Source organism: Bufo bufo, chromosome 9, assembly GCF_905171765.1.
Source record: "Bufo bufo chromosome 9, aBufBuf1.1, whole genome shotgun sequence".
Taxonomy (NCBI): domain Eukaryota; kingdom Metazoa; phylum Chordata; class Amphibia; order Anura; family Bufonidae; genus Bufo; species Bufo bufo.
The window spans coordinates 60,765,950-60,789,443 of record NC_053397.1 but is presented as its reverse complement, the minus strand read 5'-3'; the positions used below and the strand labels follow the sequence as shown (position 1 = coordinate 60,789,443).

Here is a 23,494-nt window from a genome sequence, read left to right as displayed (position 1 = left end):
ACACCTTGGCTTTATGCCATGGCCACACTTTAGCAGTGCAATTATTGCCTTCTTGGAAACACAAAGAAGGTGAATTGAGTGACCATGTTGCAAAGCATAAGTAGTCAAATGGCGGTAATACTTCTGCCATTGTTTTGGCCGCACTGTGGAAATGACTGGAGCATGTATCAAGTAGCGCAACTCAATGTCTCCCTCACACAAAGAAAGGTTTTCACCTCTACATTTTACTTTAATGGCAATGGGGGACATTTACCACGGCTTTTACACCAGAATTCTGGCGTGGAAAAAAATAAATAAATAATCTCAAATGTCGTCACACTCAAATTTTCTGAAATGGTGTGAAAAGGAGGCATTACGAGGGTGGACCAGAAGGCGTTTGGAAAGCTGTTTGGAAACTACAACTCCCAGAATCCTCCTTTCACGTCTATGGGAGTTAGAAGAACAGTGGAGTAAGTGTGCATGATACGAGTTGTAGTTGGACAGCAACTGGAGTGCCAAAGATTGCTGATCCCTGCTCTAATGCAGGCACAGTGTAAATTTAATTCATTTTGCAAACAACCTTGAATATGAATTTCCTATTGATTTGGGTCTATACAGCTCATGTATCCGTGGTTACAGACTACAAACAAACCCTCATCCTGCAGTCATGCCGGCTACCAAATGTATGTTAGCAAAAAGGTAGAAATGGCTGAATAGCAATATGACTGCAAATACTGTAAACCTGTTTGCAAATAGAATAAATTTAGAAATGTATATAGAATTTTTTTTATCCCCATTTTATATTATTGTAAATCCTGGACAATGTGGTAAATTACTGCTAATCTAATGTGGGACTGTTCTCTGTATGCTGGATTTTCTTAATTTCCAGACCGTGAAGTGGGTGGAATTTTATGGCCATTCTGAAAATATCCACCAATGACAAGATTTCTTCATGGTCTAAATAATCTGCCTTGTCTGGGATGTATAACAGTTAACACAATGTACAATATGTATGCATTTATATCTTATGTTAAAATGCTAATTGATAAGTCCCGAAATTATAAAAACATTGGCTACAGTGACTGAGAGCCTAATCATTGTACTGTTGTATTGTATGGTGAACCATCTGCCTTTCACAGGCTGGAATTATTCTCCAAATGTGACAAATGTTTTCCTTTTTAATGTTTGATAATTTAAAAGACACGTGGGAATAGAAAAGATTTGCTTCAGCAAACTCCTCTCAAATTTTGCAGTATAATTTATAAAAAAAACAAAAAACAAAGAGGAAAATGTATGAAAGTCAAATTTATTAGTCCAATATATCTGAACGCACTGAACCAACAATACTTCAAGACAAAGTAGATTAGTGCTCCACCCAAACAATGAAATGTCTCTAAGCTCACAAGCTACTTTCTTCTCTTAAAGATGACCTGTCCCCACTAGAGATGAGCGAATTGAACCCAAAAAAGTGGAATTTGATCCAAGTTTTAGGATAAATTCAATTTGCCTCGAAGCCAAATTTTCTAGTGCTTCGTGTTAGCAAATTGATTAAACCTGAAATAGTGTAAAAAACAAAAATATTCTTACTTGCCTCCTCCACTTGCTCGCGACGGGCCGCCAGCCGCCATCTTGATTGAAGATCTCGTCCGAAATCCCGCTCGTGATGACCTTATCTCGCGCCGTGCAAGATTTTGCGCCAGATCTTCAAGCAAGATGGCGACAGCCGGTCCGTCGCAAGCAATTGGAGGAGGTAAGTTTGATTACATTTTTTAATGTTAATTTTACACACTTAGATGCCGTGATCATGTATGAGGGGTACAATGATGGGCACAGCGCTATCGCAGCGTCACCAATGGAATCTATTTGTAAAATTCGGCCAAGCAGCCGAATCGAACTTTCAAAAAATTCGCTCATTTCTAGTCTCCACAAAATCCAATGCAATCTGAGAACACCATGTCATAGAGCAGGAGGAGCTGAGCAGATTGATATACAGTTTAGTGAGAAAAGATTAAGTAAAACCTGTAATTTATACATTTATATCTCTGCTTTTTCCACCTCTTGTGAACAGCTAACGGCACAGGAGGGAATGGTTATCTGTGACTGACAGGCAGCTATCTCTGTATATACACTTATACACACAATGATGTCAATCACTGATAACCCTTCCTCTCTGTACCTATAATTGTTAGAAAACTATAAGCTATAAATAAAAAAAAATTGGTTTTACTGAATCTTCTTCCAGCAGCTCCCATCACGGCCACCTTGTATTTGCGTTGCAGTGGTGGCTGCAATCCCTGGATATGAGCTGTATATAATGTGATGAAAAATGAATAAAGCCAGCAATATGGAGGCAATATGGAGAATCACAATACATTAGTAAGTGCGTTGTATTAACTTTCTCTACAAATGTGACCATGGGCGCACGCTCCCACACCTACAACAGTGTTCCCCAGCTGAGAGCCCTCACACAGCGCCGTAAACATAACTACAAAAAAGTTATAGGGGGTCAGAATATGAACTGCGTTATTTTCCCAATTCCACCCCATTTGGAATTGTATTCGCGCTTCCCACTACATTGTATGCAACCGTAAATGGTGCCATTAGAAAGAACAACTTGTCCTGCAAAAAATAAGCCCTCATAAGGCTATGTGAAGGGAAAAGTTAGGACTCTGGAAGGCGGGGAGTGAAAGACAAAAATGCAAAAATGGAAAATCGCAAGGTCCTCTAAGGGTAAAGGAAATGTCACTAAATGTCCCTAATTGTCAGTGTGGATTCAGTCTTTTGATTACTCATTTATACATAAACACTTTACTTATTCCTTCTCCTCCTCCTCTCTTTACATGTCTTTATCATACCCCCAGGGCTGGTGCAAGGATTTTTGCCATCCTAGGCAAAAGCTAATTTTGCCGCCCCCTTGATTCCGCCCATTGACCACTACCTTTGACCCGCCCCTTTTTCACGGGACAGGAATGTGCCCCCTCCCCCCCAGTGTACAGGGACTGAGCTGGCAATGTAATCCTGGTGAAGCCAGGCCTATGGCACCATACTGAGCTGCACATAGAAGAAGTGACCATGGTCTCCATGGCACATGTGGAGGCACACTACACCCACAAACAGTAGTAGGGGTCCTCTCCTATTTCCCCTGTCACAGGAGCCTGCTGCCTTACTTACCGTGTCTGAGCCAGAGCTCATATGCTGAAAGGTGAGGGCGCCAAACACGAACCCTAACATGAGCGCTCTGGTGCTCTCCCCTGCCATGCTGCCCACCGCTAACCCCCTGCAACCTGTTGCATCCCAGTTTCTATGGGGTACGGACTGCTGGCTGTGCTGCGGAAGTATCTCCGACTCCTGACACACAGCAGAGAGAGCTGCTTCTTGTGTCGCACTATACATGCCTATATGCCCGCAGCCCGCTCTCTCTGCTGTGTGTGAGGAGTCGGCGATACTTCGGCAGTGCAGTCAGCAGTCCGTACCCCATAGAGACGGGGATGCCACAGGTTGCAGGGGGTGAGCGGCGGGCAGGCGCCCCCCGTAAGCAAAGTAGGCCACCAAGAGTGCGCTCTACACGGTGGCCTACTTTGCTTATGGGTGCCACCGGCCCTGCATACCCCCATACTCATAATTAGTGTTGATCAAATCGAAGTATCCAAAGTGGACTTCAATCTTAATTTCAGGGAAAATTCGATTTGCCGCAAAGCCGAATTTCCTCATATTTCGTGGTAATAAATAAATTTTGCCTGAACTGGTGAAAAAATAAAAAAATCATACCTCATCCATTTTAGCATGTCCGCCGCAGCCTTCTTGATTAAAAACCCAGCCTGAAATCTCGTGCGCGGCGACGTATGACGTCACCACACCGGCCAGTGGGATCTTTTTTCAAGATGGCCGCGGCAGCCTCTTTGCACTCAAATGGATAAGGCGATTTTTTTTTTTTACCAATTAACCCCTGTAAGCCCTAGTTTTTTTTTTTTCATCTCTGATGCCGCAATCAGCGATTTAACGCGGCATCTGAGGGGTTCAATGGCAGTGACAGTTCCCAGTCATTGCGCCCGCTACATACCAAATCAAAGTTTTCAAAACTTCGCTTATCTCTAGTTGTAATCCTGTGCTTCCCTCGATTACTACTTATGGGGCATGGAATACCCATGTAAACCCTAGAACAGTGATGGCTAACCTCCGGCACTCTAGCTCTGGTGAAACTATGACTCCGAACATGTTCCATTCATTTCTGTGGAGTTCTGAGAAGAACAGCCAAGCAAGTGTGCATCTTGGGAGTTAGGCCCCTTTCACACGGGCGTTATGGATTAGGGCTGGATGCATTCAGGGTGCGTTCAGGAAAAATGGTGCAATTTTGACACTAAAACAAGTCAGTTTTCACTGCGATTGCGTTCCATGTTTGCGTTTTTTCAGCGCGGGTGCAAAACATTGTAAGGCGTTTTGCATGCGCGTGAGAAAAATCTGCATGTTTGGTATCCAGACCCGAACTTCTTCACAGAAGTTCGGGTTTGGGTTCGGTGTTGTGTAGATTTTATTATTTTCCCTTATAACATGGTTATAAGGGAAAATAATAGCATTCTTAATACAGAATGCATAGTAAAATAGGGCTGGAGGGGTTAAAAAAAATAAAATAAATTATATAACTCACCTTAATCCACTTGATCGTGCAGCCCGGCCTCTCTTCTGTCTTCTTCTTTGCTGTGCACAGGAATAGGACCTTTGATGACGTCACTGCGCTCATCACATGGTCCATCACATGATCTTTTACCATGGTGATGGATCATGTGACGGATCATGTGATGAGCGCAGTGACGTCATCAAAGGTCCTTTTCCTGTGCACAGCAAAGAAGAAGACAGAAGAGAAGCCGGGCTGCACGATCAAGTGGATTAAGGTGAGTTATATAATTTTTTATGCTATTATTTTCCCTTATAACCATGTTATAAGGGAAAATAATAATGATCGGGTCCCCATCCCGATCGTGTTCTAGCAACCAGGCGTGAAAATCGCACCGCATCCGCACTTGCTTGTGGATGCTTGCGATTTTCACGCAGCCCCATTCACTTCTATGGGGCCTGCGTTGTGTGAAAACCGCAGAATATAGAACATGCTGCGATTTTCACGCAACGCACAAGTGATGCGTGAAAATCACCACTCGTGCACAGCCCCATAGAAATGAATGGGTCCGGATTCAGTGCGGGTGCAATGCGTTCACGTCACGCATCGCACCCGCGCGGAAAACTCGCTCGTGTGAAAGGGGCCTTATAGTATTACCACAGCTGGAGTGCTGGAGGTTAGCCATCACAGACCTAGAAGCTAGTAATGCATGCAGGTAAGGGGTCAGCACCAGGAACACTTAGGCGGATGGCAGCTTTCACTAGGCTTGTGAAGCCCATGGTAATCTGAATAAACTTACTTTACCACTGGTCTACTGGGGTAGGCACTTTTCAAAGCCCCCATATACACAAGTGGCCTACCCAGAGTATAAGTTCCATCCTTTAGGTGAGCACAAACAGTGGACTTAGGTGGGCCAAAACCTTAGATTTTGGTGGGACTGGATAACAATCTAATGTGCATATAAAGCCTGGCTGATGTTCATTTAGCAAAAGTTGGGATAAGAGAACCCAAGGGATATAAGCTGCTCTTGAAGGTGTCTTGCCGGGGCTTATTCCCTTCTCCCCATTGAAAACACAAACTTGGCCTAAATCAAGGGCACATGGGTATGGGCCCAGTTTGTTAGAAATGGTTGTCGGCCAAACTGTGACTAAAAGCATATGGCCAGCTTTACAATTTCTATACATTTCAATGTATTGCACAGCCTGAGAAAACCAGATCTAATGATATGGAAAGACATCTAATTTTACATAAATATATGGTAATGGTGTATTAATCGTGCCCCCAAAGGCATTATTTCAGCAGAAAGTTTTAGCAAATGTCTAGAGATTGGCCGCAGCGGACAGTCCTCATGTGATACTCCAATATCACAGCATATTATTTGCATGTCATCTACACTAAACAAAGAAAGCTGTATAGCGTGATGAGGATTTGCTTAACCGTAGCTAAACAAAAACCATCATACTAATTATCATCCAAAATCTCCATGACGGGACGCATCTCATAATCACAAATGCAACTGTTGGGTAACCAGAGACTTCTGTAGTCCGGGTCAATGTCTTGAGGCTACATGAGCTGTAGAGCACGTTATGACAGTCACTACCCAGAATCCTTTTCCTGGCAGGTGACAGGGGCATGCTGGGAATTTTGTAAACCCCATCCAGTATCAACATGAGACGTGTGAAGCCTACACATGAATGACTTGCGTAACTTGTCATATCTTGAGATACTTGGAAGGCCTTTGTATAACATCTACGTTCCACCTTCATGTTGGTTCAATATACAAAAAAAAAAATAAGAAAAAGCAACACAGAGCACAATAAAACAAATCCGTGGTGTTGAGTGGCTGACACAATAACAGGCTTTCATTAAATAGATCCATCAGGAAGTTTCAGACTAATTAATTTTGTGTTTATTCAGCTTTGGAAACCTCCCTCGTACGGTTTCATTTACCGTGTAGCTGCCTTTGCACAAGTGAATTACTTGCATAGTGACTCAAAGGCATTTAACAATGTCTTTGATATTTTAAGTACTAACTTGGAGGGATGTTTAATTTCTTCCTCATAATGAAAGAAACTGGAAAAAAAAAAAGTGCAGAAACATTTGCCTTTTTTTTTTCCTGCGTGAAATCAACAAAGAACAAAAAGGAAAATACTGAACGTTTACTGGGCTTAATGGCACAAGCTCACAAAGACTTGCACAGCTCAGTGCCAGGCAATCACAGGACAAAAGCATTTATGGGTTTTAGTTTAACACAAAACTAATCCAGAAAATGTACACGCCTTGGTGCGCTCTACCCAAATACCTTGTTTTATTCTCTTCAGTGCAGCTTCTCTCTCACCAGGTTTTAGGAAATTCTTTATTCCATCATTCTAATTAGTGTTGAGCGAATCTAAGTGAAACAAATTGACTTCAACCCGAATTCTATGACAAATTTGATTCGCCACGAAGCTGGTGCTCCGTGGTAACAAATCAATTTGTCCTGAAATGGTGGCAAAAAAAATTCCTCACCTCATCCATTTGCTCGCGGAGAGGCCGTAGCGGCCATCTCGAAGAAAACGTGCCAAATCTCGCGTTCGCTGACCTGTGATGTCACCACATCATTATGCTGGCCAGGAAGCATGATGACATCATCACATCGGCATGCGAGAGATTTGGCATGTTTCTTTAACCAGGATGGCCGCGACGGCCTCTCCGCGAGCAAAAGGATGAGGTATGTATTTTTTTGTTTTTAACCCCTGAAAAGCCTCAATGTTATACGGCATCTGAGGGGTTTAATGGCATGGGGTGGCGCGATCACCGTTCCCAGTCATTGCGCCCGCTACATGCAATGGAACACGATTTGTGATGAAGAAACTCGGCAAAGCAGCCAAATCAAATTTTTTATAGCTTTGCTCATCTCTAATTCCAATAAGGTGGTATAAATCTTCAACATTTTTTACGGATCATCGTCATTACAGTGATCTGGAGGTTGCAGCTGGTTTTTGTCATCCACACCACCATACCTTCTCCAACTACAGATATATTAAGAGGCCTGTAGTCCACTAATAGGTACAGCACAGGTTAGTAGTTAGGATGGAAGTCATTGACCCCTTAATAAGACAGCCTAGTTTAGGCCTTAAATACTATTATTCATGGTGGTTTTGGTGTCTGTTTTAAGTCTCTCTTTGCTTTGTGAGGTTGCCCCAAATTTTAAAATAAAGTAATATATTTGGAAATGTGGTGAATACCGCACTGAATACCGACCCATTTATTTCTATGGGGCTGTTCACATGAGCGGTGATTTTCACGCATCACTTGTGCGTTGCGTGAAAATCGCAGCATGCTCTATATTCTGCGTTTTTCACGCAACGCAGGCCCCATAGAAGTGAATGGGGTTGCGTGAAAATCGCAAGCATCCGCAAGCAAGTGCGGATGCGGTGCGATTTTCACGCACGGTTGCTAGGAGACAATCGGGATGGAGACCCGATCATTATTATTTCCCCTTATAACATTGTTATAAGGGAAAATAATAGCATTCTGAATACAGAATGCATAGTAAAATGAATGGGTCAGGATTCAGTGTGGGTGCTATGCGTTAACGTCATGCATTGGACCCGCTCAGAAAACTCGCTCGTGTGAAAGGGGCCCTAGGTTTATGACATTTGTTGTGGACACCGGTTTGGCTATATTTTGATCTATCCAGTCCTTTCTTTGGCACTGCTTATCATTGGGGATCAAGTCTACAACAGTCTATCGTCCCCTTCTAGAATGATGGGAATATTTGGCTCCATTACTTTTTTAGGTAGAGTTGAGGCCTATCACTGTTGCATTGCAGGTTTATATCAGTTTTAGGCTAAGCTTGTGGTCATTTAAAACAGATACCTAGTGACACTCACCATTTGGTCTGGTCACACACAGAGCTCATTGCTATAATCCAAGATTTTTAGCGGTCATAAACCCAAATTTATGTCGTATATATCACAGAGAAAGTCAATAGTCATCTGCTGGTTGTACTAGACCTAAAGCACTGTGCAAAGTTTTGGGCAGATATGGAAAAATTCTGTAATGTTAAAAAACAGAAGTGCTCATTTTATAAATTTAAAATTTATTTTGCAGCAGGGCAACGGTCCCAAACATACAGGCAATGTTATTAAAGCCTCATATGCACACAGTCCTGTGTGTTTTGTTGTCCGCAAACCGAGGATTCGCAAGATACAGATACCTGCCGTGTGCTTCCCACAATTTCCAAGGACCCCATTGTCAAAATGCCTATTCTTGTCAACAAACTGGGCAAGAATAGGACATGTGCTACTTTTTTGCATGACAGACACGCGGACATACGGATGCGGACTGCACACAGTGTGCTGTCTACATTTTTTTGCAGCCCCATAGGTCTGCATCCAGTCCATTAAAAAATATGGATCAGATGTGGGTGGGGTGGGAATACAGTCTTCAGTATAAGGTCTCATGCGCACGACCGTTGTGTGCATCCGTGGCCGTTGTGCCGTTTTCCTTTTTTTTTTTCGCGGACCCATTGACTTTCAATGGGTCAGTGGAAAAATCGGAAAATGCACCGTTTTGCAGCCGCATCCGTGATCCGTGTTTCCTGTCCGTCAAAAAAATAAGACCTGTCCTATTTTTTTGACGGACAACGGTTCACGGACCCATTCAAGTCAAGGGGTCCGTGAAAGAACACGGATGCACACAAGATTGGCATCCGCGTCCGTGATCCGTGGCCGTAGGTTACTTTCATACAGACGGATCCGAAGATCCGTCTGCATGAAAGCTTTTTCAGAGATGAGTTTTCACTTTGTGAAAACTCATATCCGACAGTATATTCTGACACAGAGGCGTTCCCATAGTGATGGGGACGCTTCTAGTTAGAATATACTACGAACTGTGTACATGACTGCCCCCTGCTGCATGGCAGCACCCGATCTCTTACAGGGGGCTGTGATCCGCACAATTAAACCCTCAGGTGCTGCACCTGAGGGGTTAATTGTGCATATCATAGCCCCCTATAAGAGATCAGGGGCTGCCAGGCAGCAGGGGGCAGACCCCCCTTCCTCCCCAGTTTAAATATCATTGGTGGCCAGTGTGCGGCCCCCCCCCCCCCCCCTCCCTCTATTGTAATATCATTGGTGGCCAGTGTGGGGCCTCCCCTGAGCCCCCCTCCCTCCCTTTATTGTAATATCATTGGTGGCCAGCGTGCGGCCCCCCCTCCCTCTATTGTAATATCATTGGTGGCCAGTGTGCGCCCCCCCGCCCCCCTCTATTGTATTAATATCATTGGTGGCCAGTGTGCGGCCTCACCCCCCCATCATTGGTGGCAGAGGAGAGTTCCGATCGGAGTCCCAGTTTATTCGCTGGGGCTCCGATCGGTAACCATGGCAACCAGGACGCTACTGCAGGCCTGGTTGCCCTGGTTACTTAGCAATATTACAATATTAGAAGCATCATACTTACCTGCTGCGCTGTCTGAGACCGGCCGGGAGCTCCTCCTACTGGTAAGTGACAGATCATTAAGCAATGCGCCGCACAGACCTGTCACTTACCAGTAGGAGGAGCTCCCGGCCGATCACAGACAGCGCAGCAGGTAAGTATGATGCTTCTAATATTGTAATATTGCTAAGTAACCATGGCAACCAGGCCTGCAGTAGCGTCCTGGTTGCCATGGTTACCGATCGGAGCCCCAGCGATTAAACTGGGACTCCGATCGGAACTCTCAGCTGCCACCAATGATCGGGCAGGGGGTGGGGGGAGAGGGGAGGCCGCACACTGGCCACCAATGATATTACAATAGAGGGAGGGGGCGGCCGACGGAGGCCGCACACTAGCCACCAATGATATTACAATAGAGGGGGGGCCGGGGGGGCTGCACACTGCCCACCAATGATATTTAAACTGGGGAGGGAGGGGGGTCTGCCGCCTGCTGCCTGGCAGCCCCTGATCTCTTACAGGGGGCTATGATACGCACAATTAACCTTCAGGTGCGGCACCTGAAGGGTTAATTGTGCTGATCACAGCCCCCTGTAAAAGATCGGGTGCTGCCAGGCAGCAGGGGGCAGTCATGTACACAGTTCGTAGTATATTCTAATTAGAAGTATCCCCATCACCATGGGAACGCCTCTGTGTTAGAATATACTGTCGGATCTGAGTTTCACGATGTAACTCAAATCCGATGGTATATTCTAACATAGAGGCGTTCCCATGGTGATGGGGACGCTTCAAGTTAAAATATACCATCGGATTGGAGAAAACTCCGATCCTATGGTATATTAACTCCTGACTTTACATTGAAAGTCAATGGGGGACGGATCCGTTTGAAAATGCACCATATTGTGTCAACGTCAAACGGATCCGTCCCCATTGACTTGCATTGTAATTCAGGACGGATCCGTTTGGCTCCGCACGGCCAGGCGGACACCAAAATGACTTTTTTCATGTCCGTGGATCCTCCAAAAATCAAGGAAGACCCACGGACGAAAAAAAGGTCACGGATCACGGAAAAACGTAACCCGTTTTTGCGGACCGCAAAAAAAAACGGTCGTGTGCATGAGGCCTAAAGAAGAACAAGGAGTCCTGGAATGGGTTATATGTCCTACACAGAGCCCCAATCAACGTTATCGAGTTTGTCTGAGATTACATGAAGAGACAGAAGGATTTGAACAAGCCTGCATCCACAAATGATCTGTGGTTAGTTCTCCAAGATGTTTGAAACAACCTCCCTGCAGAGTTCCTTAAAAACTGATGCTCTTTATAAAAGACAAAGGGTGATCACACCAAATATTGATTGGATTTAAACTTCTCTTGTTCATTCACTTTGCATTTTGTTAATCGATAAGAATAAACTATTGGCACTTATTTTTTAAAGCATTCTTACTTTGCAGCATTTTTTTCACACCTGCTTAAAACATTTGCACATTACTGTATGTAACATAGAAAAACATTTTGAATTGATAGTACTGTACTTACTTGAGTAGTAGGGTCTCAGCTATAACGCCAAAACACACTGCTACAACTTTAAATAAATTGTTCGGGGCTGGATCGGTTAGCGTTTTCATATATTCGACAGAGATGGGCGTCAATATAATGGCCGCTATTATTAAAAGATAGACAAGTAGATTTCTCCATTGACACAGAAGTTGTTTCCATATAGAACCTTCTTGAAGTTGATACTAAAATATAAGAAAAAATAAATACATAAAATACATTAGCCTACTAGAGAGACAGACATTCTTGATTTTTGTAATACAACATTCTAAACATTGGACCATGATGATGTCTGACAAAAGTCACATCCAATGACAGGGAGACGTTTAGCAATACTGAGACAGCCTAGTATCCCAGATGAAGTAGAATATTTTAGCAGATGTATTCTGCACACACTATGAGATCATTCCTTTATGTATTTTTCAGATTTTGAGAAATGTGGCCAGTTTAACAACAATTTCCATACACACTGGTCTGCTGAACATCCACTTATATAATTTCTAGAGATCACCCACTGTCTGAATTACGTCAGTCTACAAGATCACGTTAGGAGAGAAGGTAAGTGGTACGGTATCTTAAATTACCAGCAGAAAATTTAAGCTAGAAGTTTAATAGAGAACAGATACCATTACAGTCATATTATTTACTAGAACAAAGGATACAGGTCTCTGGTCTGCAGAAACTAAACAATGTTGAGGGGTATACGCTTGAACTGGGTCATAAAATACACTGCTCAAAAAAATAAAGGGAACACTTAAACAACACAATGTAACGCCAAGTCAATCACACTTCTGTGAAATCAAACTGTCCACTTAGGAAGCAACACTGAGTGACAATCAATTTCACATGCTGTTGTGCAAATGGAATAGACAACAGGTGGAAATTATAGGCAATTAGCAAGACACCCCCAATAAAGGAGTGGTTCTGCAGGTGGTGACCACAGACCTCTTCTCAGTTCCTATGCTTCCTGGCTGATGTTTTGGTCACCTTTGAATGCTGGCGGTGCTTTCACTCTAGTGGTAGCATGAGACGGAGTCTACAACCCACACAAGTGGCTCAGGTAGTGCAGCTTATCCAGGATGGCACATCAATGCGAGCTGTGGCAAGAAGGTTTGCTGTGTCTGTCAGCGTAGTGTCCAGAGCATGGAGACGCTACCAGGAGACAGGCCAGTACATCAGGAGACATGGAGGAGGCCGTAGGAGGGCAACAACCCAGCAGCAGGACCGCTACCTCCGCCTTTGAGCAAGGAGGAACAGGAGGAGCACTGCCAGAGCCCTGCAAAATGACCTCCAGCAGGCCACAAATGTGCATGTGTCTGCTCAAACGGTCAGAAACAGACTCCATGAGGGTGATATGAGGGCCCGACGTCCACAGGTGGGGGTTGTGCTTACAGCCCAACACCGTGCAGGACGTTTGGCATTTGCCAGAGAACACCAAGATTGGCAAATTCGCCACTGGCGCCCTGTGCTCTTCACAGATGAAAGCAGGTTCACACTGAGCACATGTGACAGACGTGACAGAGTCTTGAGACGCCGTGGAGAATGTTCTGCTGCCTGCAACATCCTCCAGCATGACTGGTTTGGCATTGGGTCAGTAATGGTGTGGGGTGGCATTTCTTTGGAGGGCCGCACAGCCCTCCATGTGCTCACCAGAGGTAGCCTGACTGACATTAGGTACCGAGATGAGATCCTCAGACCCCTTGTGAGACCATATGCTGATGCGGTTGGCCCTGGGTTCCTCCTAATGCAAGACAATGCTAGACCTCATGTGGCTGGAGTGTGTCAGCAGTTCCTGCAAGATGAAGGCATTGATGCTATGGACTGTCCCGCCCGTTCCCCGGACCTGAATCCAATTGAGCACATCTGGGACATCATGTCTCGCTCTATCCATCAACGTCACGTTGCACCACAGACTGTCCAGGAGTTGGCAGATGCTTTAGTCCAGGTCTGGGAGGAGATCCCTCAGGAGACCGTCCGGCACCTCATCAGGAGCATGCACAGGCGTTGTAGGGAGGTCATACAGGCACGTGGAGGCCACACACACTACTGAGCCTCATTTTGACTTGTTTTAAGGACATTACATCAAAGTTGGATCAGCCTGTAGTGTGTTTTTCCACTTTAATTTTGAGATGTGTTATTTTTGTGTTCCCTTTATTTTTTTGAGCAGTGTATATGTAACACAAACCCAATGTGCCATGAGTGAGACAAAAGCCGCAGAAGATTGAAAATTTGTTGAGCTGCAGAAAAATTATAAAATTCCACTCCACTGCTCCACTCCAATAGTTGAATGAAAAGTCATGCAACAAGTTGCATTACTCCACTAAACCTAGAAATGAATGATCAAAATGAACAGGAGACAAAGTTGCCCACCATGTTTGTCAGTCACAAGATTTTTCTTCCCTAAAACAGAACCATAACTCCAATTGCAATATAACAAAGTAAGGAAATAAAACTTGGTGCACAGAGGAACTCGTCCTGACACAGTGGAAAATAATCACAGTTCACTAATAGCTTAGTACTCACTCCATCTGAGAGGAGGGCAGGGGCGTAACTACCATAGCGGCAGACCATGCGACTATGGAGCCTAGGGCAAGAGGGGGCCCAGTTGGGTTCCTCTCCTCTTCTACTGGGGGTGAAAACTTGGTCAGGACTCTACCCTCTAAAGAAACAATGCTTAGCAAATGAGGCAGTGGAAGAAATGTCCCAAGGGTCACTGAAAGGGGTTTTTGGCGGAAACCCTTCTGTCCTGTGTGGGGGGCCTGGTTTGATCCTTGCTATGGGGCCCTTACTTCTCTATGTAAGCCACTAGAGGAGGGGTAGACAAGATGTAGCTCAAAAACTTGATCCCCACACTTCTCATGCTAGGTGCACTCTTGCACCAATTATACAACCACTAATACATGTGATACAAGAAATCCGAATGTTGTGGATCAATCTTTATTCAGCCCTCAATGTGTTTGTGGCAGATAGTCACAATATAGGTCATCAATAGGAGATTGGTGGGGTCCGAATCCTGAGACCTCCACCGATCAGCTGTTCAAAGAGGCTGGGACGCTCCATTAGCACCTGGGCCTCTTACTAGACCAGTGACATCACGATCATCAGTCACATGGTCTAGGAGCCGCTCAGTCCCATTCAAGTGAATACAGCTGTGTTTAATAAGCGGTGAAGAGACGGCAGTGTACCCTGGAGCTCCAGTCAGCGCAGAGGCCTCTGCTAACAGCTGATTGGCAGGGGCGCCGGGAGTTGGACCAGATCTGACATTCATGACCTATCCAGAGGATTCCTGGATAACCCCTTTAAGGCCGACTAATTATTGCAAGGTGATGATGTAATGCAATTACTGTGTATAATCAAAAGGGGGGGAAAAAATATTAAAGAAGGAAACATCAGAAATACATACGAGGTTTGCAGCAAATATCAATAATTGTGATTCAGTTTTAAATTACCGACAGGTAGCAATAGAAGTGTCGACTTTCAAATCTGCACACAGAGACGTTGGCTTTATTTCAGTGCCAATGTTGCATGCAAGCATGTAATTAGAATGGGCTGACTGTGAGAAATAGGAAAGGCGGATGTACAGGTAACTCTATAGCTAGACTAACAGAATGTGTTGTATTGTACAAAGAAAAAAAAACTTTTTTTTATCTTTTTGCAGAGACGAGTTGTGTGTGCACAGATGGTTATAAAGTAAAGCAACCCAACATGTCAGAAGTTGCAGTATACTTTGCTTTGTACTGGATATATGTATTGCTTAGAGGGTAAGGACAAGCTAAATTTCAGCACGATAGCTGTCAAATGGATAATCAATTACTGAATTGTCCTTTCCTTCTCCTTTCCCTACCAAACAATCACATTCTTAATTATTATAAACCCAATTTCCCAACGCCTCTCCACACACAAGGTACAAGGCAACGTACCCCATCTTTTATCTGCAATAGGGTCGGTCAGTAATTGTAGCTCCTCTTGCATCTCCATCCATACTGCTGCTTTAAGGGGTTGTTCAGCTTTGTGAACTTTTTCTACAGGCTCACGGTGTGGCCGGACCCACGGTGGTAATCATACAGTGGGATGCAAAAGTTTGGGCAACCTTGTTAATCGTCATGATTTTCCTGTATAAATCGTTGGTTGTTACGATCAAAAATGTCAGTTAAATATATCATATAGGAGACACACACAGTGATATTTGAGAAGTGAAATGAAGTTTATTGGATTTGCAGAAAGTGTGCTATAATTGTTTAAACAAAATTAGGCAGGTGCATAAATTTGGGCACTGTTGTCATTTTATTGATTCCAAAACCTTTAGAACTAATTATTGGAACTCAAATTGGCTTGGTAAGCTCAGTGACCCCTGACCTACATACACAGGTGAATCCAAATATGAGAAAGAGTATTTAAGGGGGTCAATTGTAAGTTTCCCTCCTCTTAATTTTCTCTGAAGAGTAGCAACATGGGGGTCTCAAAACAACTCTCAAATGACCTGAAGACAAAGATTGTTCACCATCATGGTTTAGGGGAAGGATACAGAAAGCTGTCTCAGAGATTTCAGCTGTCTGTTTCCACAGTTAGGAACATATTGAGGAAATGGAAAACCACAGGCTCAGTTCAAGTTAAGGCTCGAAGTGGCAGACCAAGAAAAATCTCGGATAGAGAGAAGCGACGAATGGTGAGAACAGTCAGAGTCAACCCACAGACCAGCACCAAAGACCTACAACATCATCTTGCTGCAGAACTGTGCATCGTTCAACCATTCGGCGCACTTTACACAAGGAGATGCTGTATGCGAGAGTGATGCAGAGGAAGCCTTTTCTCTGCCCACAGCACAAAAAGTGCCGCTTGAGGTGGGCTAAAGCACATTTGGACAAGCCAGCTTCATTTTGGAATAAGGTGCTGCGGACTGATGAAACTAAAATTAAGTTATTTGGCCATAACAAGGGGTGTTCTGCATGGAGGAAAAAGAACACAGCATTCCAAAAAAAACACCTGCTACCTACAGTAAAATATGGTGGTGGTTCCATCTTGCTGTGGGGCTGTGTGGCCAGTGCAGGGACTGGGAATCTTGTCAAAGTTGAGGGACTCATGGATTCCACTCAGTATCCGCAGATTCTGGAGACCAATGTCCAGGAATCTGTGACAAAGCTGAAGCTGCGCCGGGGCTGGATCTTTCAACAAGACAACGACTCTAAACACTGTTCAAAATCCACTAAGGCATTTATGCAGAGGAACAAGTACAACGTTCTGGAATGGCCATCTCAGTCCCCAGACCTGAATATAATTGAAAATCTGTGGTGTGACTTAAAGAGAGCTGTCCATGCTCGGAAGCCATCAAACCTGAATGAACTAAAGATGTTTTGTAAAGAGGAATGGTCCAAAATACCTTCAACCAGAATCCAGACTCTCATTGGAACCTACAGGAAGCGTTTAGAGGCTGTCATTTCTGCAAAAGGAGGATCTACTAAATATTGATTTCATTTCTTTTTTGTGGTGCCCAAATTTATGCACCTGCCTAATTTTGTTTAAACAATTATAGCACACTTTCTGTAAATCCAATAAACTTCATTTCACTTCTCAAATATCACTGTGTGTGTCTCCTATATGATATATTTAACTGACATTTTTTATCGTAACAACCAACGATTTATACAGGAAAATCATGACTATTAACAAGGTTGCCCAAACTTTCGCATCCCACTGTATGTCCCTAATTCCCGCCGCTAAGTTCCAGCTCCATCACTGCCCCACCAGCTCTGCAGGTTTTGGGTCTCCCCACATCAACATCCAGTTTGATGCCAGGTTACATGACCTCTGCAGTCAATAACTGGCTGCACCAGTCACGCGTCACCCATGCGTCATGTCCAGGGGTGGATTGGCCATAGACTCTACAGGGAAACTTCCCAGTGGGCTGATGCCTGAGCTCTCTTATCAGCCACCAGCCAGGTAATTATCTGTCGCTCCCAGATTTAATTAATGCTGGGGGCGTCAAGTGTTATGTACCTGGCTAATGACCACAGGTGCTCTACTGATTCTTGAATTCAACTTTATTGCTATCCTGAGGCAACTGCAGTAGGGGGACAAAATGTGGCAGCTAGTGCTGGCCACCACAGAGGGGAAGCTTCTATTGTTTTACACTGAGATATTTGGCTCTGCTGGGGGCGGTATTTTGTGCCGCAGTATGATATTGCTGGCCTACCTACTTGTGTTGGCCCTGCTTTCTGTCAATTTGGACCCGCCTACAACATGGGGCAGGGTCAAACTGGTTGTTGACACAGGAGACCCAAGGCCTACAGAGCCGACAGGACAGCGATGAAGCAGAAATCTAGCTGCGGGGATCAGGTATAATTACCACCATGGGTCTGGCAATGCTGCGGGGTCTGCAGCAAAGATTCAGATAGGTGAATCACACCTTTAATAACTGCCCTTCAATAAGCCACTTACAATAGAGGCAAGAACAGAGGCAGTAAAGATGCCAATACAGGAGAAATGACCAAAACAGAGCCAAAGATGTGATTGGACAGGTAAAATTTGTCTACGACTGGCAGATACTCCATGTGTACAGCATAAATGGTCTTATTCGGCCAGTTGATTTTATTTTTTAAATGGCAAACAGACTCCCTTGTTGGTCAGTTTGGTCTGGCATGTTGCCGGTGGGTACATTTGAATGCAATGTGGCCAATCATGACCTTCTGTATGGCCAGCGTTACAGCGGGTGCCTGTTCATGTATGACTGGTGAAGGGCTCTCACTGTGCACTAAAAAGACTCCCTCGCTGCATCTTGATATCTAGGCAGCTCTATATAAGCAGCTCAGAAACAATTGGGTGAAAATCTGTAAAGTCTTCACAAGGCCTTGTAGTTCTGACCAAGCGGAAAATACTCTGAGTTAAGTGTTTCGACCATTTAAAGAGATCAAAAGTTGTGCAAAACTTTGTCATACAATCTGAGGATAAAGATAATACATTTAGTACTATAGGGTATGCCACAAGAAACAGATTCTGCTCTTGTGTGGTGTGTAAAGGATTAGGCTCATCAGGCCTCATTCATCAAAACTGTCTTAGGCTACTTTCACACTCGCGTTTTGGCTTTCCGTTTCAGAGATCAGTTCAGGGCTCTCACAAGCGGTCCAAAACGGATCAGTTTTGCCCTAATGCATTCTGAATGGAAAAGGATCCGCTCAGAATGCATCAGTTTGCCTCCGATCAGTCTCCATTCCACTCTGGAGGCTGACACCAAAACGCTGTCTGTCCGCTTGACGAAGCGGAGCCAAACAGATCCGTCCTGGCACACAATGTAAGTCAATGGGGACGGATCCGTTTTCTCTGACACAATAGAAAACGGATCCGTCTCCTATTGACTTTCAATGGAGTTCATGACGGATCCGTCTTGGCTATGTTACAGATAATACAAACGGATCCGTTCATGACGGATGCATGCGGTTGTATTATTGTAACGGATTAGTTTTTGCAGATCCATGACGGATCCGCCCAAAACGCGAGTGTGAAAGTAGCCTTAGATATCTACATCAACCAATCAGAGCTCAGCTTTCATTATACCAAAGCAATTTAAGAAATAAATGAGGCCCATCATCTTTCCCCTCCAGTAGAGTGGCAGTCTTTGTGGAGGCCTGCCTTCTCATTCAAAGAAACACCAGACTATTTTGGTGATCAAATTCTAGACGTTGACCGTTCCAGCAAAAAGCAGCATGCATGGTTTGGTACTATAACTGTTGGGCCGCCATCTGCACCTGAAATACACCTACCGTAATTTAGGCATATTTCAGATTATTAAATGACCCCCTATATGTCTTCATCTTCATTCGTCCACCAGAACTGTAAGGCATGATCCCACCCCTCAATAGCTTTTAGGACTATAATAAAAACATAGGAGTAAATCTTTAAAGACTCTCTTCTCCATTAATTCCATTAAACTTTCCAATATGCAAATCGATGCTACCCTTAATGTGATACACTGATCAAGGACTAATCAATATTTATTACAGCTTAATCTATATCTCCTCTGATACCGCTGTCAATGCTATATAAAAGAAGAGGGCGGTTTTTGGGGGCCAATTGTAGTGGGCTATGAAGAGAATGGTTTCCTTAATTTGTGCCGTGTTTTGGCATGTATCATTTCCATCAATAATGCACACTTATGAAATAAAAGACGACCAGTCTCCAGCAGTGGATGCATAACATGGCTCATTTACTCATTTTATTACCAGCTCGGTGCTGCCTTGCCTTTGTCGAGTGCTCTTTAACATCCAACAGAACTTGCTTAGCTTTTGTTTTGATGCATGACACAGAAATGAATGTCCGTCTCACATGAATTCAATTAGACAGAGGAGCTACATTCTCACTACCAGCTACAATTAAGTGAAATGCAGACCTCTCCAGGGACTGGAAGACAAGGTTTGTCTAGTCGGCAAAGACTATTGCACTATGGAATCAATCTGCCAGAATAGCTGGAAGGAAACACAAAGGGAATTTATCATTATTTGATTTGTGCCGGTTTTCTATCGTTACACATTTTGGCACTCACCACCACTTGTGTAAAAATTTGAGACTTTGTGATTGTATGCCATTTTTCCCCTGTATTTGGCAAAAGTTTGAATAGGTCATATCGACATAATCAAAAGTTTTGATTAGTGGGGGTACAAGTACTGAGGCACGTGCCAATCGCTTGAATGAGGAGAAAGATGTGCTCACATAGCGTGCTCTCATTCCTTACTGCAGAAGACGGAAGAGAGATGGCCACAATAGGAAGTCTATGAGTCCGTCTCTATTCCATCTCCTACAGCAAGGAGAACGTACATCTCTTTCTTCATTCTAGCAATTGGCAGGGGTCTCAGCTTTCGGACCCCCATATTCAAAACGCTATGACGTATCAAAAGTTTTCCAGAATTACAGAACCCCTTTAACACTGCTATCCATGTCCACTTCTCCAACAAATTAAAGGGGTTGTCCGGGTATTTAACCCCATAAGGACCAGGGCCATACATGTATGGCAGGCTGTTTGGGTGGGTGCAGGAGCTGCGCCCCGCCCGATCAGCGACACCGGTCCAGCAGTCACTGATAGCCGGACCCCTGCTGTATGCGCTGGCATCGGTGAAAACACAGATGCTGGCGCATTAACCCTTGATGTACCGCGGTCAGCGCTGACCGCAGCACGTCCGGTCTGTAGAGGGAGGGACCTGCTGTGACAGGGACCCGAAGTCAGCCAGATGCTTCCTTAAGCATCGTGGCTGCATTCCGTGATAGCCTGTGAGATCCAGAAGTATTATAATGCACTGTACAAGGGATGAGACCCCCAAAAGTCTCAGAGTGGGACAAAAAATTAAGTGAAAAAAAAAGTTTTGAAAAAAAAAAAAATTCAAGTTTCAAGTAAAAAAAAAGGCGTCCTTTTCCCAAAATAAAGTAAAATTATAATTTTTTTAAATAGGGATATTGCCGCGTCCGTATCGACCGGCTCTATAAAAATATCACATGAAGTAACCAATGAACACCGTCCAAAAATAAAAAAAACTGTGCTAAAGAAAAAATAACATTTTTTGTCACCTTACATCACTAAAAGTGCAACACCAAGCGATCAAAAAGGCGTATGCCCCCCAAAATAGTACCAATCTAACAGTCACCTCATCCCGCAAAAAATGAGCCCCTGCCTGAAACAATCACCAAAAAAATAAAAAAAACTATGGCTCTCAGACTATGGAGACACTAAAACATGACTTTTTTTGTTTCAAATATGCTTTTATTGTGTTAAATGTAAAAAAAAATAATGAAAAAGTAGACATATTAGGTATTGTCGCATCCGTAACAACCTAATCTATAAAAATACCACATGACCCAACCCCTCAGGTGAACACCGTAAAAAGCCGTAATTTTTTGTCACCTTACATCACAAAAAGTAATAGCAAGCGATCAAAAAGTCATATGGACCCCAAAATAGTGGCAATCAAACCGTCATCTCATACCGAAAAAAATGAGCCCCTACATAAAAGAGCCGCCCCCAAAAAAAATAAATGAAAAAAAAATATGGCTTTCAGAATATGGAGACACTAAAATTTTATTTATTTTTTTCAAAAATGCTTTATTATGTAAAACTGAAACAAACAACCAAAAAAGTGTAATATGTGGCAGTCGCTCCTGTAACAACCTGCTCTATAAAAATGCCACATGATCTAACCTGTCAGCTGAACATTGTAAATAACAAAAAAAAAAACGGTGCCAAAATAGATATTTTATGTTACCTTGCCTAACAAAAAGTGTAAAATAGAGCAACCAAAAATCATATGTACCCTAAAATAGTATCAACAAAACTGCCACCTTATCCCGTAGTTTCCAAAATGGGGTCACTATTTTGGAGTTTCCACTCTAGGGGTCTTCAAATGGCAAATTAAATCTATCCCAGTGAAATTTGCCTTCCAAAAACCATATGGCGTTACTCTCCTGCGCCCTGCCGTGTGCCCGTACAGCAGTTCAAGACCACATATGTGGTGTTTCTGTAAACTACAGAATCAGGGTAATAAATATTGAGTTTTAGGGGCCATTTATGGGTGGTTTCTATTATGTAAGCCTCACAAAGTGACTTCAGACTTGAATTGGTCCTTAAAAAGTGGGTTTTGGAAATTTTCAGAAAAATTTCAAAATTTGCTTCTAAACTTCTAAGCCCTCTAACATCCCAAAACAAGAAAATGTAATGTACAAAATGATCCAAACATGAAGTAGACATATGGGGAATGTAAAGTAATAACTATTTTAGGAGGTATCACTATCTGTTTTAAAAGCAGAAAAATTGAAATTTTATAAATTGCGAATTTTTCCAAATTTTGGGTTAATTTGGTATTTTTTTTTACAAATAAAAATGAAATATTTTGGCTTAAACTAACCACTGCCATGAAGTACAATATGTGAAGAGAAAACAATCTCAGAATGGCCTGGATAAGTAAAAGCGTTTTAAAGTTATCACCACAAAGTGACACATGTCAGATTTGCAAAAAATGGCCTGGTCCTTAAGGTGAAAAATGGCAGGGTCATTAAGGGGTTAATATTGATGACCCATCCTCAGAATAGGTCATCAACATCAGATCGGCGGTAGTCCGACACCCGGCACTCCTGCCTATCAGCTGTATGAGGAGACAGCACGTGCAGTGTGCATGTGCCTGCTCCCGTCTCTCTTTCTGTTCACTGTTGCTTTGCCATAGACAGCAGCGGTGAGCAAGAAGAGAGAAGGGAGACCGTACATGCACACTGCACGCGCAGTCTCCTCATATAGCTGATCGGCGGAGGTGCCTGGTGTCGGACCCCGCCGATCTGATATTGAAGACCTATCTAAAGGATAGTTCATCAATATTAAAAAAGCCCAGAAAACCCCTTTAATTAGGTGTGTTCTGGATTTATCAACTGCAATAAGGCAAAAAAAGGTGTAACATCTATAGAGAATCCCCCGCCCCAAAATAAAAATATATATATATATATATATAATTTTTTTAAATTTCCATTCCTTTTGAAAGAAGATCCTGCAGGCATTTCTTCCATAAATCACAATGAGTGTCTTTTCAACTTGTTACTAAACCCATTTTGGGGCAATAAACATTATTCCTCATGACCTTGATGGCCGCCCAGTTGTACTACATCTGGCAGGGTCCTCATTTGTTTTTAATGTGGCATGACCAAAATATTGTAATTGGTATTCCATTGCCAGGATACCCGCAAAGTGGTGTAATACTATTTTGATAAAATCTAGAAAATGTACTAATGGGCATCATTTCAAAAGGTTTGCAGATGGTGCCAGTAGCTCTGTTTATTTGATAAAGCCATGCAGAAAGAGAGCAAATACAGAAAAGCCTGGGGGCCTATGCATGGCAGAAACTAAAAACATTCATTCATATACAGTTCTCACAACACTTTCCCAGCACGACGAAACATCAGAACACAACT

General features: G+C 43.4%; 1 protein-coding gene across 2 annotated transcripts in view; it reads right to left on the bottom strand.

Annotated features, from left to right (window-relative positions):
- The window catches only part of LOC120979409, a 664,000-nt gene that overhangs the window by 114,456 nt on the left and 526,050 nt on the right, over positions 1-23,494 (bottom strand). For both annotated transcript variants that reach the window (XM_040408152.1, XM_040408153.1), the window contains exon 4: positions 11,546-11,748. In XM_040408152.1, the coding sequence (XP_040264086.1) occupies positions 11,546-11,748 (203 nt within the window). The remainder of the gene's footprint in view (positions 1-11,545; positions 11,749-23,494) is intronic.